Raw genomic sequence first — 20324 nt, forward strand, 5'->3', positions numbered from 1 at the left:
GTGCATCCGGACAATTTGCTAATCGATATTCCTTTTGAGCCGAACTCACCTGTGTTTAAGCGAGTGCCTGCGCCCCAAAGGCGAATTGTCAGGACTGCGCTGGGCGCGGAGCTATAGTTAGCATGTCACAGGCACACAGGCGAGGAGGATGAGGCGTGGTGGAGGTGTGGTGGAGGTTCTTGGGCGACGTGGACCTGAGAGGACCCTGCGCCGATCTCTCGCTTAGCGGGCGGGACTGAGCCGATTCCGACTCGTCGACGAAGCGAGGGAGGCGGCCTGGGCTTCAGGTTGGTGGCTCCCCACCTCTCTACTCCGACCTGACCTGAACCACCTCTTCCACTCGCCCCACACCGCAACAAACACCTACAGCTGCTTCATAATGAAATCAAACGCATCATCCAATCGCTTTCCCGACATCAGTGGCTGAGCTCCAAAAGCTGCCGACCTAGTGCTGACTGCTCTCCCTTGGCAATATCCGACCGCTGTCATGTCAGAACTCACCATCAGCCGCTTCATGGCTCCCGGCCCTGTGTCGCGCTCGAGCCCACGCCTCGAGGCTAGCTACGCGAAAACGAGCGTCTAGATCTTGGCCTAGCCCTCTTGGTGCTGCTGATCCGCACATGGCGGTACCCGTTGACCACACTTGGGCCCGTTTCGTGCATCTTAGCTGGCTCTGTGGCTTGGGCTACTTTGAGTACACTTCTTGGATACCGTTTACTCCTACTGAGCCCCGTGTCTCCAACCCATTTTTTGCACCTCGCCGCGTCCTTGGCCTTGTGAATTCTCGACCAAGGAACCGTCCTCTCGGTTCAGCTCGAACGCGCTCCTTCGTCATGAGGCGGCAGCGAGACTGTTGGCCATGGCCTCCCATGGCAGTCCCGAGTGGCTCCAGCCAAAGCACCTAAGCCCGCATGATACGGACTGCCGAATCCATTTTTACAGCACCGGCTAGCTTCCGATGTGCATGCTCTCTCAGCTGGCTCACGTTTAGGTTGATTTGTTAAATTTGACCCGTCGCCATCGCTCGTCCACCTGCATCTCGCCAAACACGTCAATCCCTTTGTTCTTTGACTTTGATACTTGACCATGTCTCCAGTCGCCTCTGTACTCGGCGGCCTCGGCGCCCTTGCTTTGCTGACCCGGCCCGTCCTCGCCCAAGACGACCAAACGCAGACATGTTTTACCTACGGCATGGACTTTCAGGGTGGTGGCACTTACTTTCAGAACGTTGCCTCTAGTGACAACTTCACATTTGTACAAGAGTTTGAGGGTAAGACTGAATGGACAGCCATGTGTGGCAGTTGCTGATGCATGTCTAGGTTGCAAGAATGACGCTGCGTTGAACTTCCTCGTCGACCCCAACGGCAACCAGATTCAGTGTTCTTCGACACCGCTGCAGCCTGACGATGCGGACCAAATGTCGACATGGTGCGTTGCTCAACATCATCAGCCAGGCTAACGCTAACATGCCCAGTCCAATCACCAAGAGCAAATTGATTTCCGGAGCCTGGTCCATTCTCATCATGAGCAACAACGGAAAGGCTCCAGATGCAGGCCTTCCCATTGCCTACGAGCGTGACTTTAGCCTGACGGTTGGGCCACAACTGACTACGACTGTGAGTACTTATATTTCTCTTCCAGGACATGGCCTGACGTTCCTCAGTACACACCAACCGTCACTTCAACAACTGTGATTCCTTCCATCGTCAACTCCACCACGACCTCGACGTCCCTCGTCTCAAAGACTCTCGCTGCTTCTACGGTTGTTGCACCTTCGACTACGCTTCAAAGGACCGTGACCATCACTCCGAAGGAGGTTATTGTCACCAAGACCACTGCCCTTCTTACCATTACGATCCCCAGCTTGTCCCTCTCGGTTTCCAAGGCCGTGGTCACGCAGACTGCCACCTGTATTCTCCCTACCAAGCCGCAAATTCCCGATCCTTTCGCCCACATTTGGCCCAAGTTCCCCACCGCAAAGTCCATCATGAGTGCTGCTTCCGCCGCAGCCACTCCCACTTCGGCCAAATTTCGCTTCGTCAAGGGCCGTGGTCTGGTCCATGATGATCTCCCCAAGTGGCTGGAAGAACGCGAGGCTCGCCTGGCTGCTGCCCAAGAATTGGACAAGCGTGCCCCTGACCCGCAGCCATTGACCGTCACCGAGCAGGATACGACCAAGTGGGTCACCGTGACTTCGACCAGCATGGCTCCCCCAGTCACCAACATCGTCAATGCCACCGTTGTCAGCACCACCATGATCCAGCCTCCCGCTGTTGTTGTCCTCAGCGGCCGGACAACTCTGACTCCTGCGACCATTACCGCCCCCACACCGACTACCACCAAGCTCTCGCTCACCATTGCAAAGACGACCCAGACATTCATCCAGACTGTTCCGTACGTCAACTATTTTGTTCTTGAAATCGTTCCTGCTGACTAGAATAGCGTCACCGTTACCACCACGATTACCCCGGCCGCCGTCAAGACCCAGTGCCGCCAAGCTGGTGGCATTTTGAACAAGCTGTTCTAATTTCCTTGCATTCACGACGAAACGTTTTTCCCAGTTTCCATTCTCGCACCCCAATTATAGATTCCGTGGATAGCTCGACTCGGTTCGCATTTCTCTGCGCGGCGACTCGGTTCAAAGTTACGGACGATGGTTAATCATTCGGCAAAGGCGGCGTTTCTGAGACTTTCATTGCGACAGATTTTCTTCTCGATACCATTACATGTTCCCAGCACATCGCATAGAGCATTGGGTCGCACGCTCCAGCTTGTCCATAGCATTCAAACATCACGTTGTCAGGGCGTTGGTGTGGTACAAAAGAGTCTAGCATGTATTAATTCCGTCATTCGTTTGATCTATCTTCTGGCCTCCTTGGTCCATTTGCAGCCGATTCAGGAGCGTCAACTCATCATCTTCCAACACCAATCTCATATCAATCTCAATGAGCACTTCTTAGGACGTTTTCTCGCCTCGTACTGCAGATCAGCAAGCGGGATGATAGTGCAGCATGGCTTCGCAGGCTTGGTCTGACATATGCAAAAGCGCAGCGCTCCCGGTGCAGTGCTGGGTGTAGCACTAAGCTTCGGGACGCATTCCTGCCGCTACCTTCCGAGTCTGTCAGTCATGATGCTCTGCATTTGCACACGGCCTGCGGCACTTATGCTGCGCGCTGATCCTCAAGAAATTTGCCCTCGTTGCTCGGGACAAGGCAGATGCTGGATCAATTCATTCTGTGTCCGCAATCCCGTTAACTCTTCGAAAATCAACGACCAAGAGACTGAAATCGACGCAGCAGAAAACTGAAAAACTCTCGAATTCGAACCGAGCCTACTAGCTCGACCCACAAGCTAAGCTTTGCATTTCTACCACCACGCTTTCGCATGCACGTCATAGCATCATGACACAAGCGTTTCCGAGCAACAAAACCACATCACGCCACACACTCGACTCCACGACCACCGCCCAACCCCCTCGCTCTGCGATCTCGAGGAAGAATACGCCAAGGATCCCGCTGCTGCGCACATCATCCACTACCTCTGCGTCCCATGCCCAACAACCACACGTCGCACCACTCCTTGTGCTCTTTCTCTCTCCCATCATCCATCACGCATCAGCCACCCCGTGTCCACCAAGCACAGCCGCAAGTAAGCACAAATACCTCGCGCTGCCTTCTGCGCAATCATGTGGGTACGCGTCGTGTTTGAAGACCCACACGCGCACGTTCCGCGTCGTTTCGACCGTTCAGCTGCGGCTGTCAATTCCTGGCTGCGGCCGTGTCTAGAAGCGCAGTTGGCTGTCGAGTGAATCAGGAGGTGGGTAAGCTGAGGCTACTGAAACCCTTTTCACATCGCGGAAAAGGGAGTTTCGTTTCGCTCCGCTTCGCGCGATGCGGCGGCGGAGTGTTTGGCATCTCATATGTCCGTCTTATTCTGTTGCTGACAGGAGGAGTTAAAGCGAGCTGACAGGTCCAAACGAATGATCGATCGTTTCTTGATGCGATGCGAGAAATCGGTGGCTTTGGCGTTATTTGAGTGCCCATTTACCGCATCAAAATTCTCATAGGTTCTGGGCGTCGAATTCTCTTCGTCGCTTCTTCGAATATTATCATACTCACTTGCTTGAAAACTAGAATATACTGACACACTGTGTGCCAAAAGAAACGGGATACCTTTGGTCTGGCTGCAGCATCAAATGGCTGCTCCCCAAGCGCGACCATGACAGCGAATGGATACTCCTTGACTGTGATCACAGTAGCGAATGAACGCTCCCTAAGTGCACTCACATTGCCAGAAGATCTCAATTCTTTCCATACCCACTGTGCTATCTGAACTTCTTGCTAGGTTGCTTCCATGGCGACTCTTTTCCCCGCAAGAGGCCCACTTCTTCGCGTAAATGCCCAGGTCGCCGGCAAGCCTGCTTGTCTTCGCAAAAAACGCACAAGGCTACAACTTCTTGCAGTAAGTGTAATGTAACAGACCTCCTGGAACTAGGGGTAGGGTTGAGGGAGGCGCAATCATCTTTGTCCCCTTCTTGCGGCGTCTGGGATTTTCTTCCGTCAATCTTTTCAACCGACTGGCACGGGCAGCCTTCTCCCACACTCCAATCTCATTTGTAGGGATCCTGAGTGCCTTCATCGTCGCAATGGACTTCGTGATTTCTGCGCCGAAGCCTTTTCTGATGTCATTCTTCCGCGCCCTCCATTTCGGGTCGCTAGCCCGACGTCGCTCTGCGTCGTTGCCGCGTTTTCGGCGCTGCTCTTTTACCCACTCCGAATCGATGAGGGTCCCTTCTTTGGGTGTGTTGAAACCCTCCCTCAGCGGAATGGATCTGTTCGTGGGAGCCCATGGCAAGTCGACCTCGCTCCAAGGGCTGAGCTCGAGTAGGGTCTGCCGCGTCTATCCTGCGGCGTCGGGGAACGCGGTCTTGGGGAACGCGGTCTTCAGGAACGACTGGATCAGAGTTTGGAATAGAGGGCATGCGACTCGCACCTCGATGACGGATGCCGCCGTTCCATCTTCCAACTCTTCTTACACAGCCACAAGCTTTGAGTCAATCCGCCTCTTCACGCCCTGGTCAAGCAGTTGATTCGGAAATGACTTTTCTGCGTGCTTGTAGTGGAGGTGCTCGTGTATGCGGTGTGAGATCCACCGGATGAGGCCAGTTGCTGTGCCGCCGTACGCCCAATTGGAGTTGCCTTCAAGCTCCTGGCCGCCAGAGATGAGCAAGAGGTAGCAGCCAAGTTCGTCTTGGCCAACGGCCATTGGCAGTGTGTCCAAATCCTTCTGCGTCGATGGGTTTTCGCGATTGAGTATTTCCAGGAATTCGGGAGTCGCCATTTTGTAGAGGCGCGCCGCCCAAAAGAAAGCATCGCGCTTGTGGAGCACCTGATACGTGAAGAGCCACAGATGGACGCTGGCCAATGACAAAATGCCGGCGAGAAAGGCGATCAATCGATCGTAGAAGAGAGGGTGGGTCTCAAGGATAGTGAGGTCGTCGAAGTCCTTGATGGAGACGTCCTTGGTAGTGTCCTTGTCAGAGGAGTTGGAGGAATCGAGCTCGATGTCGTCGGCGTCGTCGGAGTCAGAGTCGGACTCGGAGCAGTCGACTTCGTCATGGTCGTCGTCAGAGCATTTTTTCGTCGTTTCATCGGGAGGGTCGGTGTCATCGTTGGAGGAGTCGTGAGAGAAACCAACGTAAAGAGGTCGCCATTTCATCGACAGGGTCGGAGTGCCTGTCAACCATGAGAGGGTCGAGCATGATTCAGGACGCTGGTCTGCAAGAGAGGGCCAGCGAGGAGGATATGGGTGAAAGACTTGGGTGAAGACATGGCGAAGTTGGGGGAAGGCGGGCACTCTGGTTTCTTGCTCAGGTTTGGAGGGGAGGCGCGTTGATGGGGGCTGCCCATTTGGAAGCTGCCATCGCGACGACGACCCGCAGCCCCGCGCCTCCCCAGGGCTGCCATTGCCGTCCTGTGAAGTCTTGCCGCCCAATCTGCCTCTTCACGCCCTGGCCAACGAGTTGGTGCAGGAACAACCTCATTCACGCTCCTTGTCGTCGTCCAGCAGTAAGGCCTGAGCCTTAGCGTCAGCCTACAGTACGTGTTTGTATTCTAGTGTAGGAGGCGGGGGTCTTCGAGTGATTCGCGCGGCAGCTCACACATTTCGGCGACCGTGGATTTTGAATCCTGTTCGCCCGGAAATGGGCGAGACCGCACTTCCTGGCGCACTTGCGGAATCGAATGGGGGCTTATGGGAGAAATCAATCACGTTTCTGAAGCTGTCATTTCCGAACACAGCTGCGCATAAGGAGCATTCATGAAGCATCACAGCGGCACTTAGGGAGCATTCGTTTATTGACACACTGTCCGGCTCGAGAGCCGCCTTCTTTGTTTGCCATCTTCCCCGGGGACTTGGGACGGGTCCTCTGGACCAATCACCGAGCCCTGGCGCTCTTTCGGGTCAGGTCTGCCGATTCCGCAGGTCAGTATGTACTCATCGACCTCTGACAACACGCTGTCGGTGTCACTCTCGTCGTCGTCGTCGTCGTCACTCTCGTCAACCACGTACTCTGCGGACAGGTTCGAGGTGACTGCTCGGTCGACTTTGGCCTTCTTCAGCTGGTCTGAATCCTCCTCATCCGATTTCCGTTTCTTCGTGGTATCCGGGTGGCCTGTCAGCCATGTGTCCAGGAACTTGCTCGACTCAGAGTCGGTGTTTTGGGTCTCGTCGCCCTGCAGTACACCGCCATTCGCTGCATCCACGGTGTCGTTCTGGGAGCAAACGGATTCGCGCCTGTTTTGGCGAAATGGGTGTAGAGTCAGGAAGCGAAACGACTTAGCTTCCGCATAAGGGCATATTGCTCATTGACTGCAAGAGCCTTGATCCTTGCGTGGGACATGAGGCTCCATCATAGACCCGGCTCCGACGCATCGAGCCTTTTCATCAAAGAGCAAGCATAGTCAACCATCATCGACACGGCGATCACCTGGCGAGGGTGGCAAAGAAAGCCACATCAAGTTTGTACGCCATGAAGGGCGTGCCCCGAGTCGTCTGCGCGAGCATGGCACTGGTAGCAGCCTATTCACTGCCCTTGAACACTGCACGATGTTCCCACGGCGAGGAAAATCAAGCACGCTGCGCTCTTGTCTCCCTTGCGGCATGCAAGCAGGCGTGGTCGGCAGTCTCTGGGCAAAAGCTTCGGTTGGGAATAGTCGCGAATTTCTTGTGGTTTGCCACCTGGCAGCCATGTGTTGAGCCCGTAGCCAATGTCATTTGCTCTCCGGCAACTGATTGCCGCCCTGGAGTAGCATTGGCCGAATTTGGTCGTCTAAATCTTCCGGATGGTCTCATCAAGAGTGCTGCGCCTGAGCATGGGCACCTCACTGTTGTTGGACGCGTCGGCCCAGGTGAATTCTCGCTGCAAAATTCGTCAGTACTGTGGAAATTATCATGGGAGACCACTCAAAATCAGAGCGCAAGACATCAGTTGCGACATTCAGCAGTAGACTTACTTTCGGCAAGGCGTCCTGGACTGCGCGATCCAAGCCCGGGTGACCACTTGCGGCGATCGTCGCGTGGTACTTGTGTGCATTGCGTCCCTCCAAGAACCTGTCATGGCTGTTCTGGGTGCTGATCTGATAGACGTACTGGCGGTGCCGTTGACCAAGTCTGTGCAGTCTACCGACAGCCTGGATGGTGTAGCCAGTGCCGCGGGCACCGTCTGGGAGGATCATCACATGGCAAGCCAGGTGGACATTATGACTTGTTCCAATAATGCGAACGGTGGATACCAACACATCAAATTTCGAGGATTTCGGGTCGTTGAAGGTGGCCAGAATTGTCGTGTGATCTTCTCCGGGGCCATCCTGTCTGATGGAGGCGACGGAGAGACCCACAAGACAGGTAAACATCTCAACCAATCTTTGAACATTGATTGCAGAGTGTTGCCGTCCGCGCTGGTCTTCGATGTCTGACGGTCCATGTCAGCCGACGAGCCACTGGGAGCTGCGGCTCGGGAGCATTCATACGTCGCTGTCAACTCCTCTGGAGCTTCCATACGCCCTGGATGATCTCCCTTTGCCTGAAGCCGTGGGCCCGGAGTCGGAGCCTCCTCTCTCGCCTCCCCTCCTCTAGTGTGCACATCTTAAGCAGTCCCGATTGCGAGAAACATATGGTCGTCAAATTCAGACAGCCAGTTCGGGACGAGTGAGGCCGGACACACCACCAGGTGGGGCTTGTAGGGTGAAATGTTTTCCTCCGTAATGCGCTTGGACTCGGTTTCGAGCACGGCGAGGGAGGCCGCCGTCTTCCCACATCCGGTACCCGGTACCAGCATGGCACCACTGATCTCTTTCTCATGGCGCATCCGGTACATCCATGCCACACTCTTGATCTGTGTTGGCGTGGGCTTGAAAGGCAGCGCGGAGGTGCCTGTTTTACGCTCTGGCAACGATTTAGAGATGAACTGGGAGTACGAGCAAGCTTGCTCGTAGCTTATGTTGTCGAGAACAGCTTGGCGGTCTGGCTCTGCTGCCTTGAGGTCATATCTGCGTGCCCGGTCCACGTCCATGGTCTTGTCCACTTCCAGCCTTTCGTCCGGAAGCAGTTCACTTGACGCTGACGTCGAAGCGTCTTTCATTTCTGATTTGAAGATTTCCTTGGGATGGGACGGGGAGTCTTCCCTGGAGTGCAGGAAATGTGGTGCCAACGGGATGAGCCCCTTTTCGAATGCATCGTCCGCGATTTCTTGAAAAAGTCCCAGCGGTTGATCACGGCTTGCTCGTTGAACGGTCATGCTCTTATTCATGTCGCCATGGTATACTCCGAAACCCATTTTCCGAAACCAAGTCTTTGCGCAAGAAGAAAGGAGTCGTCCGTGTCCTGCGTCAGGTCTTTTACTTCCGCGAGGATCTTTCGAGTAGTAGCGTTGAGCTCCCGGAACGCTGCCTCGTCTGCAAACGAGTGGTAAATTGTAGCCTCACTCGGTACGGTGTGACATTCCGGCCAGGGCTCCCTCCACTTCGTGCCTCTTGCCAGTCGTAAGGTCGGAGCCGTCGCTGAAGACTACGACGGCAGTGTTTCCAGTCGACCCGATTCCCACAGTCTTTCTCGGCTTGTTGGAGAAGCCGAGCAGACAAACGACGCGATTGACATCTTCAAGATCGACAGTGCTGTTCGTGTTGAAGGTTTCTCCGATGTTGATGTTGGGAAACCTGGCTGGAAAATCCTTGATGACTTTGAGGACGCTGGTTGCACGCCCAAGTTTGAGACGCGTCGCGTCTTCTGCTGCCGGTGAGAAAAACGCCTTGTGAGCTGCGGTTTCCGGCCAGTCGATGCCTCCACGTTGCTGCACATAGGCCTCCACGTGGGGACACTCTTCCGCCAGAGCGTTCATGGTGTGGCCGACAAGGTAATTGTTGTTTCTTCGAGCGTCCTTGCTGTCCTTGTCTTCCTCGCCGTCTTTGTTGTCCTTGGTGAATTTAGTGGACTTGGTGGACTTCGACTTGATAGACTTGATAGACTTGGTGGAATTGTTGGCCTTGCTGTCATCCAGGCCGTTGTCTGTGAGCTGGTACCCCGACTTTTCTTTCAACCTGATTGCTGTGAAGTACTCGGCATTGGCTTCTCACCACTCTAGGAAATCCTTGTCCGTGCCGAAACCGAGATAGCCGCCAAGCATGGCCGCGCTGTTCATCATCTTCGAGGGGTTCAGCTCAAAAGCCACGTGAGAGCCTGCGCCGACGCTCCCCGTTGTGTGCTGGTACGGCCCCGGCTGGATCTTGATGCGGCCATTCAAGTGAGTGGACAAAGACTCATATGGGAGCGCCATGTTGGGATGGCTACCTGTCAGCTGTGCAAGATGGATAGAAGGAGTGGAGGGTAGTGGAGTAGGTTGTTGGAGGTTGAAGAGTTGAAGGGGAGCAGGTAGGGTTTTGATCTGGGCGTCCTCGCTTGACGGTCAGATTCACAAAGCTAGGCCTATCTAGGAAAGGCTGCTGCTGTCAGCCCCGGACTTCGCACCCACTAAGCCATTTACGGAATAGCGCCAGCTAGAAGAACCCTGCCCCCACGCGAAGATCAAAACTGCACCTACAACCACTCATCCCATTTCCCTTCATTCCACCTGCTCTAGCATTACATCCTTGGAACTCTGCATCATTCTCCTACATGGTGCATCCTCAAGTGCCTCTCATCCTGAGCAGAACTGCCTCTGGCAAAAGGTGAGCCTACATCCGGAGCACCTGCGCTTCGTTGCGAACCTAAAGCTCTACTCCAGGCGCTTCTACCTGCCATCAAACTCACCAGCACCAGCTGCAGCGAGTTCAATCGCCAGGTCACGCGTTAGAAACGCACCGAATCCGCACTTTCCAGCTCTTACTTCACTTGAGCTCGAGCCGAGGCCATCGGCAACGAGCCAGCAATTCCTTTCAAACTCGTTTTGGCCACCGGATTCACCTCACTTCACTTCAATTTCGCAACCGATCAGCTGACCTGTGGACTCGCCAAAACTCAAGCTCCCAAGCTGTCGGTCATAGCTTAAGAATGCTCCTCATCAGTCATCGGTCAGAGCAAATGAATGCTCCCTGAAAACTCGACTTTTGTCAAGCCTGAAAACCTCGAGTTCTCAACCGCCCACCTCCCCATCGGCATTGCTCAAGCAAGACTCCCTCGTCATGTCATCTTCTTCAGCTACCACGAGCGCCACTGGCTCTCGAATCATCGTCAAGCCAGGTCGTTTCCAGCACTCCATTCTGGATGGCGCCCCGGGAAACAGAGTCGCCTGCACAGAGAAGACGTCTACCCTCAACTCAAAGGGGTCTGCTCTCGGAGGATACCTGGGCTTCCTTCTGAACAAGGACTTTGGCGATTTCCTGGAACAGAACGAGACCTTTTTGGGGAATGTCCGCACTCGCGAGAAGAACATGTACGCCATTCCAGGTCAGCCGACTCCGACCAAGCAAAATCAAACCTTAAAGGGAATCACCAACGTTTTGACAGCGACAAGGCCCCATCTGGAGCTCTACGTCACAAAGCATGGCCTCAACTGGCCAAAGAGTGTGGAAGAGCTGCAAGCCTTCAGTCAGGACAAGGCTGATCTCCCCAAGCTTGGTCGCGTCATCTCAATTCTGAAAATGCTGATCAAGTTTCCGACCGTTTTCAAAGGCTCGAAGTTGGGCTCCACATTCGACCAAGCCAGCACCTTTGATCTCGAGGACGTGCATCGAGCAATGACTTTGATCGCTTTCTATAATCGCGATCGACCCGGAACCGGGGTTCCCAAGACTGGAGACACAGCTTCGGTCATCTTCACGGACGGCACAATTCCCACTCCCAGCTTGTCCACAGCGGAAGCAAGCCCAACAGGCCAAAATGAAAGCTCTCCCGCAACCACCACTTGCGATGACCCAGTAGCGGGCAAGTCGTTCACGGAAAGAGACGACTTTGCGAAGTTGAATTCGACGACGAGGCGCATGCTGGCTGAGAAAACAGTCCTCATTGAGGAGGATGCCGACAGCTTGTTGATTGCCCAAGCCCAGATCTTCAGCAAGGTTCACGGCAACCTGAACGAAACGGTCCCTGACATCCCACGCGTCGACCGTGGTGAGACCACCGAAGAATTGCTGAGAGACATTGCCGACGAGACCTTTGCGAACGAACTTCTCCCTGTGGCACCCGCCTATTTGCGCACACGCAGCGGCCTACCTTCCGACCCAGAAACCCCCTACAAGCATAGCGACTCTACTGAAAGCGAGCCGTTGTCACTGTTGCAGTCGAATCGGCTGGAAGGAAATGCCATGGACGGCAAGGAGCGCGAGGAGTACATGGATTCCAGCGATGGTCTCGAAGCGGAGCATCACTCAGTGCTGGACACCGGCTCATACGCGGAGGCTTGTGACAAGGTCGAATTCATCACCGCCGCCCGTCTCCAACGCAAGACGGGGACTTCCTCGAAACCGATCGAAATCACTCCAGTGCAAATCCGAGGAGCCGCTTGGCTTTGCCGAATGCGCGAGGAGACAACTTTGTCGGGTGCCATTCTCGCGGACAAGCATGGAGTCGGCAAGACGATCGAGGCTCTCCTCGCCATGGAGAAACAGGCAGTGAAGGTCGTGAAGGAAGAGCAGGCTTCTTCCCGCCCGCAAATTGTCGTCTATCCGCCTCAAGTGCTTAGCAATTGGTTGCGCGAATTCTCTGACCACTTTTCCCAGGCAGGAATCCTGAAGGCATGGGTTCTCGAGGGCCGTGAGAAGGGCATGTTCGCACGGTACAACCTTTCGCTGGACAAATTGCTCGCTGCAAAGTTCGCTGGGGACAAGGACACACTGACGCTTGACGAGAACAACCCCGAGACCGCGCGGAACGTCATTTTCATTTCCTACCCCAAGTTCGCCCAACAGTCGCTTTACAATGAAGAGATGGGAGACAAGGGAAGGACAGCACTGCTTTCGCCCATGAAAAGACTTTGCTAATACTCGTCCCAGAAACCGGAGCTCACCGCGCGACAGCGGAGCATCATGAAGTCCGAATGGTCTGATGAGGCCAAAACAGCATTCGTTCGGTCAACCTCGACTGCGAAAGTCCAGGACAGGGACAAGGATAATCTCTCGTCCATCTTCGCTGGCTGGTTCGACGTCGCTGTCATTGACGAGGCACAACTTTGCAAGGATATGAAGTCAAGGAACTTCATTGCTGAAGGAACTTCATTGCTGTATCCCTTTTGCGGCCTCAATTCTACATCCTGCTCACGGCAACCCCATTATTCAACCAACCTGGGGATTTGAGCGCCTTGCTTGCCCTTTGTCAACCCGCGACTTTTCCGAAGAACTTCATGGGAACGCTCCCACGCGAGCCCTCTGAAAAGCAAGTAATCGAGTACTACCAAGCCCTCAATCCCACGGACCCGGCAATTTCAGCGGTCAACACGTTTGACTTGCTGTTGAGCGATGGCCTCTTGACGACAAGGGCAGCAGAAGAAGTCCTTTCAAAGATCATGGCCTTCGTTTCGATCTCAAGGTCTCTCGCCACCAAGGTTGATCGTGGTCCAAAATTTGGTGGCATCTGGAAGGCGGCAAAGGGAGTCGCGCCCTACGACTTCCACACGCTCGAGTCGATCTTCGGACCAAATGAGAAGAAGACGTACACGAGTGTCTGTTCGAACTGGGTCCCGAACTTCGACAACGCCGGACGTAACGAGGAGTCTGCGCGCAAGGGAAACTCGAGAGGATTCTGGAGCAAAGTTGCTGTCCGCAGGCTTGCCATTGCAACTTTTGCCCCAATGCTCGAGCTAGCTGCCATCTGGGGAAGTGGCCCTGAAACCACTCGTTTGGCTCAAGAGCAGCGCATCGAGAAGGCTTTCAACAACAAAGACCATGGCCTCAGCTGGCTCCTGGGCGTGGTCATCGAGGATCCAGCCATTGAGCCAGGATCCATCACCAATGCGGCCATGATCGCAAGATACCTTGCACGGAGGTCCCCCAAGCTCAGAGCCTTGGCCACAATTTTGGCCACCCACGTTCCACGCAGAGAGCGTGTCCTTGTCCTCGCGGAGCATCCAGCGACTCAATGGCTCATCGAGCTGTTCCTGATGGTAGTGGGGCTTGGAGTCGCCTCAATCAAGCAAGACACGTCGCATGAGGACCGTGCAGAGTTGTTGACTGAGTTCAGCAATGGAGCATCGACCAAGTTCGATGTCCTTGTCTCAACGGTGCGCTTGCTGGGCACCGGACTCAACGCACATCGGGCGTGCCATGTTTTGGTGCTGCCAGACGCTACCTGTGGATCTGGATACACAGTCCACGCCATTGGTCGCGTTCACCGACTTGGCCAAGAACATCGTCAGCATTGCTACCAGCTTTCGGTAAAGGACAGCCAGGAAAAGGCAAGCGAATTCATGGCGCCCCGATCCTCAGCATCTACGCCAGCAAAGCGGCAACGTCAAGGCACTGACAACGACACGGAGTCGGATGATTCGAGCTCTGACGAACTTCCTTTGAAGAAGTTGCGACACGCTGGTCGTCAAGACTCGCTCATGGGTGGCCAGGACACGCCCACCCCCAAACTGGAGCCGAAACCGAAGCTCGCTCCTACGCCTATACCCAAGGTCAAGTCGGAAGATACACCATAGCCCGCTGAAGGTCTTCGTCGATCGGGACGCGTCAAGACCAAGGCGCCTGGAGGCGAATATGGACATGCGGCAACTTGAGTCAGTAATAGTTCACACAGGCACGGTGGGTGTCGGAAGAGATGCGACAGACCTCCTCACATTGTGAGTACACTCAGGGAGCATTCCTTCGCTGCCACAGCTACGCTTTGGGAGTATTCATTCAACGCTGCATCTAGACCCAGGGAGTTTCGTTTCTTTCTACCCCTACTGTGCAGCAAGTCTCGGATCTCCCCTTTTTCTGCTTTTTGGATAGACAGAGTGGCGGATGGAAAAGCTTCTGATTTCTTGGTTGGATGCAATGCTGCAGACGAGGCTCTTGGTTTGAGCGAGCGTTCCTTCTTCTTCTTGATGGCAGTGGCGTGGTTTTAGACTTTGGGAGAACACCACGACTTTGCTTTTCCAGCCAAGTGCAATTGGCTTTGCGACATCACTTCCTAGTCACCGGTACATTCGTCAGGTCTGCCCTTGATACCCTTTGTCCTGGCGAGATTTTCCTTGCATTAGCTTCAGATACCCTTGCTCAATAAACGGCTTTCTCTTTTTCACACTCAAAGAAGAATTTTCCACCTTGCTGCTATCGCTGGGTGCGAGCTCAACTTTTCATCCTTAGAGAGGTCCTCTGTTAGGTGGGGCTTGAAAACATTAGTTTCAATCCTGAGGTCGGTACACCCCAGACGGTCAAGCGTCCACAACCGCCTCACAAAACGACAAGAAAGAAGACTTGTGCCCATAGATTTTACTAGTATGGATTTAGCAAAACCGAGTGACTGTCGCCAAGGAAATACAATCAGCAGACAGAATGAAAGCCAGAAAGCAGACACCCGGGAAAATGAGGTGATGCTAGTGCGAATAAGATGCGAAACAGAGTGGAGCGCAGGTAGCAAGGCGCAGAAACATCGCGCTCGAGGGACTGATTGTTGGTCAGATAATGTGTGGTACAAAGGAAAAACAAAGTCAACGGTGGACTCACAATGGACGCAGTGTTCCAATGAGAAGCTGCTGGCATCCCCACGATCGCCGCTGATGAAGCACTTGGGTGTCTTCAGTGTCGGGCATGGCTCTCTTGAGATATTGATGGCCCAGAGAATGCTCCACGTCGTTCATGTACCAACCCATGTCCCATCCTTGGTGCCTCCCTCTGCTGGGGTTCCTGCGGCTCGGTCGACCTCTCAACGCGAGTTTGCTGCTGATTCTTCGGGTTTGGGCTCCCGTACTTGACGGTCATGTACGTAAAGAACAGTGGCAAGGCCATCGTGAAAATGGAGAATAGAACGAGAAAGAGCATCATATCTGCTGTCAGTATGCTGTTACAGAGACTGGAGATAGGCAAAATCTTTTCTCGGAAAAACGGAGAAAGTCATGACATACTTATAGGAGCAGTGCGGGCTGGAGAATGGCAAGGAATGTCAAAGACTTGGAAAGGACACTGGAAAACACGGGACAGAGACAACTACTGCTAGACAAGCGCGACTGTTCTTCGCTTCTCCAGGAGCGTAATGTATGTCCTTGTCTTGGATTCCTATCGAAAGAGAGAGAGCAGGCTGGCAGGTGAACCGATTTTGGCGGCTGGTGGGGGCTGGAATCTTCAGGTGTTTGCGATGGCCGAGTGCTGGCGCCTCAGGTTTCGCCATCCATCTAACCCATGTCGTGTGCCGTCCATGGAGCATTCAATATCAGAGGACTGCAAAAAGGAAATGTAGATGAAGAGTGGTCAAGATACTTGCGAGAGGGACAATAAGCAGAATCCACGCACATACATGGAGCACGTCTAGGGAGCGTTCAGCATCGTAAAAGGCCAGCGGAAAGAAATGAATGCAGGGAGCATTCAAGACCCCAACAGCGATGAAGTATTGAAAGATTGAAAATCTACCCGCCGGACTCTCAGTGAGATCGTCAGACAGTCTGCAGCTGCACAACGATAGCAGAGAGAGCTACCGCACTAGCTGGAGATGTTAGGGAGGGGAAGTAAGAGTTGATTCTTCGAAGGTCGCAGGCTTCGCGATGCAAGAAGACGCATGGCGAGCTGCAGCCGCTAACCACAAATGGAAATCCCTAAACTGGGATAGGAAGGCCTTAGGCCTGAATAGGCAAGTAAGCGAGCAAATGAGTGTGGGAAATGAAGTGCGAATGCTCGAGCAGACCTCTCGATCGGTCGTCATTCGTCAATCTTCAAAACCGTAACAGGAGACCAGGCTGTCTTCCAGCAAGTCTTGTGATCGCATAATGTCGCTCTTCGACGCTTGGCGTCAGGAAAGAGGAGTTCCGTTGTCGCTGCAGCGATGCGGTGTGAACAGTTGGTTACAGTCATTCAGAAGCAAGGCGGCGAGGCAGTCGCTGCAGTCCGATGATAGGAGATGTGCACGAAGGAAAAGATGAAAAAGATCATCGCTTCAACGATAGGGAAGAAATTTTCAACGGGCGTTAGGGGAAGTCAGTTGGTGTTAAGAAAAGGTGGTTGGAGAAGGACGCGATGGTCAGGGGGTATTGCAGGAAGAGGCGCGCCTAACCCAAACAGGTAGCGATCGGAGACCCGATCCCGCTCGTCCTCATGTAGGTGGCCACGAACCAGCAACAGTCGGAACATCGCAATGCCAAGCAACTACATGTTGGATCCCTGATGATATCTATATCCGCGTGAAAGGAGCAGGATACCCAAGAGTGGCTATAGGGATAGGTTTAGTAAGCAGTACTAAGCTTGATTAGTTAGTTACAACCACCGGACCTCTCTTCCCATTTTTGCAGTAAGCAGCACTCAGAATCAGATTCCTTCAGGCTGGGTTTAGGCAGAGCATATGGGCATGGAGGGGGGGCATGTTTGGTATTTAAAAAAGATCGTCGATAGCGGCTATTGCTGAAGTGATAATGGGACGGGGAAAATACCTTAGTTACCGCACGCGGGTGTTCTGTACAGCAGCGCTAATCCAAGTCAGGTAGGGATCCGCAAAATACAGTATATATTATATCTAAGCTCAACGGCCATCATCTCAGCTCCTTTGGTTTAGATGGTTATAACTCCGGATTTTGAGATGGCGGCGTTATGACACTATGTTTTTCCGTCCCAAGAATTCCGGCAACCCTGGTTCGAGTCCAGGAAGGAGCTTTTTTGTTCCTCATTTTGTTTCTGGATGCTGGTTTAGATTATTTCCATCTCGATTACGCCATGTCTCCTTCATCAATTTTTTTGCGTAGACAAAGATGAGTGTTGCACCAGGTGCTTGCCTCTTGTGTTATGTGTATGGCCCAAGAAAATTCCAACAATCCCCACAATTTTTGGATCGGCCATCGGTTGTTGATGACGCACAGCCCAAGTTCCAGAAATACATACGCCCGTACGATCGGGGCCTAGATTCTGTCGAAGGCTACCGGATACGCAGATTGTGTTCATGCCGTGATGGAGTCGGATTGCGCCTGCAGCTCAACAGAGTCAACGTGGCAATGAGAAGGCCCATCCAAGATTATGCGGCCAGACAAAATCTGAAGCGCGGCAGATGGATTGGTGACGTTCAGGCGGAGCACTTGTATATTGAAGTCAGTGCATGGTGGAGCTCCAACGCGTGGTTGACATGCCACCTGGGAGCGGTTGCGGCAGCGGAGCTCGGGCGGTCGATCTTGGGAGCAAGTCAGGCCATGACTGGGGTTTGAGGTTCTGATCGACCGGCTGGCGAATTTTGGCTGAATGGAATGTCCATTTGCGACCTCTCCGCGGCGGTCATGAGGTGCAAACAGAGGGTTCGCGTGGCGGGCGTGAAGATCACCCGGCGCATGGTTGCTATTTAAAAAGAAGCAAGAGTCGCAACGCAACAAGAGACAGCCTTCACGATGGCTCCCAAGTCCCGCCGCGGCTCCTCCAGCTCCAGGCGCCAAAAATCCTGGCGCGGCTAGGCTAGGCCAGACCAGACGACCGGTGGATTGCAGCAGGCGGCGGCGGCGGCGGCGGCGGCGGCGAATTCGCACAGCGATGTCGGGAAATTCAGCGATTGCGGCAAAAACAGCGATTCCGCTGAGACGGGAGTCGACTCATCGCGGAGGGCTTGGATCCGAGCAAAGGCCGGCGTGGGTGAAACCTGGGCGGGGCGGGAGGAGCAGGAAGAGTGTCGTGATGGCAGCGTCGACAATCAGCCAAATGTCAGCCCACACCGGCCAAGTCAGGGGCGGAGAGGAAGAGGTGCAGGCTGCTCGGGCGGGCCCGACGAGTGGCCTGATCAGCACGCCAGCTCGGGGGGCAGCGTCACGGGTCGCCCGTCCGGCAACGCCCTCGCTCCCATCCCAAAACCGCCGTGCAGCAGTTTTTTCAGCCCGCCGAATAAATAAATGCTGCAACGGCGCTGTCGCCCTGGCCATGATCTCATCACCCAACCAGCCATCAGATACAAGCCCACATCTCTGCCCGCGCCCGCTCCCGCCCATCATCCGACATTCGACCACCTCACCATCGGCCAGCCACAAGTCATGACCTGCGATTGGCTCGAAGCCAGCATCATGCCCTCTTTGTGTTAGCACTCCCGAAGCCCGCTGGCCGCTGTGCATAGGGCTGACCATAGCTCCCCCAGCATCGTCCCACGAAGCATCAAACACCTTCGACCCCCTGGACTGGATCAACGCAGATTGCCTCGACTTCCCCACCACCGCCCTCGATTCATCATCATCATCCGTCACCACGCCACCCCTCCTATCTCTCAGTCACACCACCCTCACGCCAGATATCCGCAATCGCTCCATCCGCCCGCGGTCAAAAGACCCTTTGGCGCCACAAGATCACCCGTGGCAGCCAGCAACCGCCGCCAATCCCTTCGAGACCCTCCCGACTTTGTCCGACGACTACTCCTTTGCGGAACCCTCCTCCACCATTCCAGCCAGCGCCCAATCAGCGTCGCCATTTGACTTCACCCCAGACATGGCCCCCTCCCCCACCCCCTCCCTGTCCGGCCCCGAGTCGCCCTTTTCCCACGAGGATCACTCCATGGAGGGATTGACGAGCGCCACCACCACTGCTCCGTCATCCCCGCGTAGATCTTCTCAGATCTCCCTCAAGCGCTCCGCGCCCCCATCCCCACTCATGGACACCATCCCACCTGCCCCAAAGAGGCAGCTCCGCAACCGTCACCATGAGGACCTCAACGAAGACGACACCAGGGTCACCCCGCGCGCCTCGTCCAGCCGGGCCACTCCCAAGACGCGTCAACCCCACAACATGGTTGAGAAAAAGTACCGCGAGGGTCTGAATAACGAGCTCGAGCGTCTGCGCCGCGCCGTACGTACCCTGCCCCAGCCGCGCACCCGGTCCCTCTCGTCTGACGACGACGACGACGGATACGGCTACAGCACTTCGGTCCCCAAGCCCAGCAAGGCCGCCGTCCTGGCCGGTGCCGTCGAGTACATTCGCTACCTGGAAACCGAGCACGAGCGTCTCCGCGGCGAAAACGAGCAGCTCCGCGAGCTCGAGGGCTTGCGGAGGCGGCGAGAGGAGGGTTGGGTCTGGCGCAACCGCGCCGCCGATCCCTTGGGGTTTTTGAGCTAGACTACGAGGCCGAGCAGGCCGCTTGGATTCTTTGCAACATGGCGCAACGGGGCGTTTGGAACGGTGATTGGCATTAAAAAGGCGGGATACCCCATGGAGCAAGCGCAACATATAGAGCCGTGCATACTAGAAGCGGTCTTTTGGCGTTTGTATGGGGTTTGAGAAAAACTCCACTTTTCTTTATGAATATTTTGACGATACATATGAAATGTAATTTCTCCACTTACTTTCAATCGCTGAAGATGACTGGCTTAATATGAAGAAACTTTCAATTGCAAGCAAAGTTCAACATGTGCGTACTTTGCCTCGAAGACTTTAGCATTAGCTCACCTGTTTCCAAAATTTAACAGTTGTGCAAAATCTCGTTTCGATTCTGGAGCAGAAGTGTTGTGCAAAGTTGAGCGGTGGGTGGTGTGACAACGTGCCGTGAAGTTACGGTACTGTAGGTCGTCGATCAGCCAATGACGTCAAGCGAGATACACCCGCGATCTTTGGGTCAGGGCTGGAGGAACCATCCGCAAATCCATCTCTGCGCGTCATCGATCCAAGGACTCTCCACGCATCTGATCTCATCCATCAGCCCAAAATCAATCGCCATGGTCTTGGCGCGCTTTCGTGGCGCTTGCGGCTCAAAAATGC

The 20324-nt window shown here is 54.4% G+C and overlaps 7 protein-coding genes and 1 non-coding gene across 8 annotated transcripts; 5 read left to right on the forward strand and 3 right to left on the reverse strand.

The window, feature by feature from the left end:
* The first annotated feature begins 1035 nt into the window (after nucleotides 1-1035).
* J3D65DRAFT_610070 (uncharacterized protein) lies at nucleotides 1036-2964 on the forward strand. Its single transcript, XM_066798762.1, has 5 exons — nucleotides 1036-1270; nucleotides 1320-1428; nucleotides 1475-1616; nucleotides 1664-2394; nucleotides 2443-2964. Exons 1-5 carry the CDS (start codon nucleotides 1087-1089, stop codon nucleotides 2525-2527), a joined length of 1251 nt encoding a protein of 416 aa, XP_066659819.1. The 5' UTR covers nucleotides 1036-1086; the 3' UTR covers nucleotides 2528-2964.
* A 2067-nt stretch (nucleotides 2965-5031) lies between these two features.
* J3D65DRAFT_599224 (uncharacterized protein) lies at nucleotides 5032-7032 on the reverse strand (the record flags this gene model as incomplete). The annotated part of the gene is made up of 4 exons (XM_066797883.1): nucleotides 5032-5999; nucleotides 6048-6093; nucleotides 6366-6795; nucleotides 6989-7032. The coding sequence occupies 4 exons, from the start codon at nucleotides 7030-7032 to the stop codon at nucleotides 5032-5034; spliced, it is 1488 nt and encodes a 495-aa protein (XP_066659820.1).
* Nucleotides 7033-7330: 298 nt separating this feature from the next.
* On the reverse strand, nucleotides 7331-8836 carry J3D65DRAFT_663828 (uncharacterized protein; the record flags this gene model as incomplete). Its single annotated transcript, XM_066802697.1, has 3 exons — nucleotides 7331-7420; nucleotides 7515-7972; nucleotides 8221-8836. 3 exons carry the CDS (start codon nucleotides 8834-8836, stop codon nucleotides 7331-7333), a joined length of 1164 nt encoding a protein of 387 aa, XP_066659821.1.
* A 144-nt stretch (nucleotides 8837-8980) lies between these two features.
* J3D65DRAFT_663829 (uncharacterized protein) lies at nucleotides 8981-9832 on the reverse strand (the record flags this gene model as incomplete). The annotated part of the gene is made up of 2 exons (XM_066802698.1): nucleotides 8981-9596; nucleotides 9633-9832. 2 exons carry the CDS (start codon nucleotides 9830-9832, stop codon nucleotides 8981-8983), a joined length of 816 nt encoding a protein of 271 aa, XP_066659822.1.
* An 844-nt stretch (nucleotides 9833-10676) lies between these two features.
* Nucleotides 10677-12473, forward strand: J3D65DRAFT_599226 (uncharacterized protein; the record flags this gene model as incomplete). Its single annotated transcript, XM_066797884.1, has 1 exon — nucleotides 10677-12473. One exon carries the CDS (start codon nucleotides 10677-10679, stop codon nucleotides 12471-12473), a length of 1797 nt encoding a protein of 598 aa, XP_066659823.1.
* Nucleotides 12474-12832: 359 nt separating this feature from the next.
* Nucleotides 12833-14128, forward strand: J3D65DRAFT_663831 (P-loop containing nucleoside triphosphate hydrolase protein; the record flags this gene model as incomplete). The annotated part of the gene is made up of 1 exon (XM_066802699.1): nucleotides 12833-14128. One exon carries the CDS (start codon nucleotides 12833-12835, stop codon nucleotides 14126-14128), a length of 1296 nt encoding a protein of 431 aa, XP_066659824.1.
* A 3026-nt stretch (nucleotides 14129-17154) lies between these two features.
* J3D65DRAFT_t6 lies at nucleotides 17155-17267 on the forward strand. The gene has a single exon. It is a non-coding gene; the product is annotated as a tRNA-Gln (tRNA).
* Nucleotides 17268-17984: 717 nt separating this feature from the next.
* On the forward strand, nucleotides 17985-19965 carry J3D65DRAFT_610085 (uncharacterized protein). The gene is made up of 2 exons (XM_066798763.1): nucleotides 17985-18659; nucleotides 18718-19965. Exons 1-2 carry the CDS (start codon nucleotides 18479-18481, stop codon nucleotides 19683-19685), a joined length of 1149 nt encoding a protein of 382 aa, XP_066659825.1. The 5' UTR covers nucleotides 17985-18478; the 3' UTR covers nucleotides 19686-19965.
* The last annotated feature ends 359 nt before the right edge of the window (nucleotides 19966-20324 follow it).

Source organism: Phyllosticta citribraziliensis (assembly GCF_038025025.1).
Source record: "Phyllosticta citribraziliensis strain CPC 17464 chromosome Unknown J3D65scaffold_1, whole genome shotgun sequence".
Classification (NCBI taxonomy): Eukaryota; Fungi; Ascomycota; class Dothideomycetes; order Botryosphaeriales; family Phyllostictaceae; genus Phyllosticta; species Phyllosticta citribraziliensis.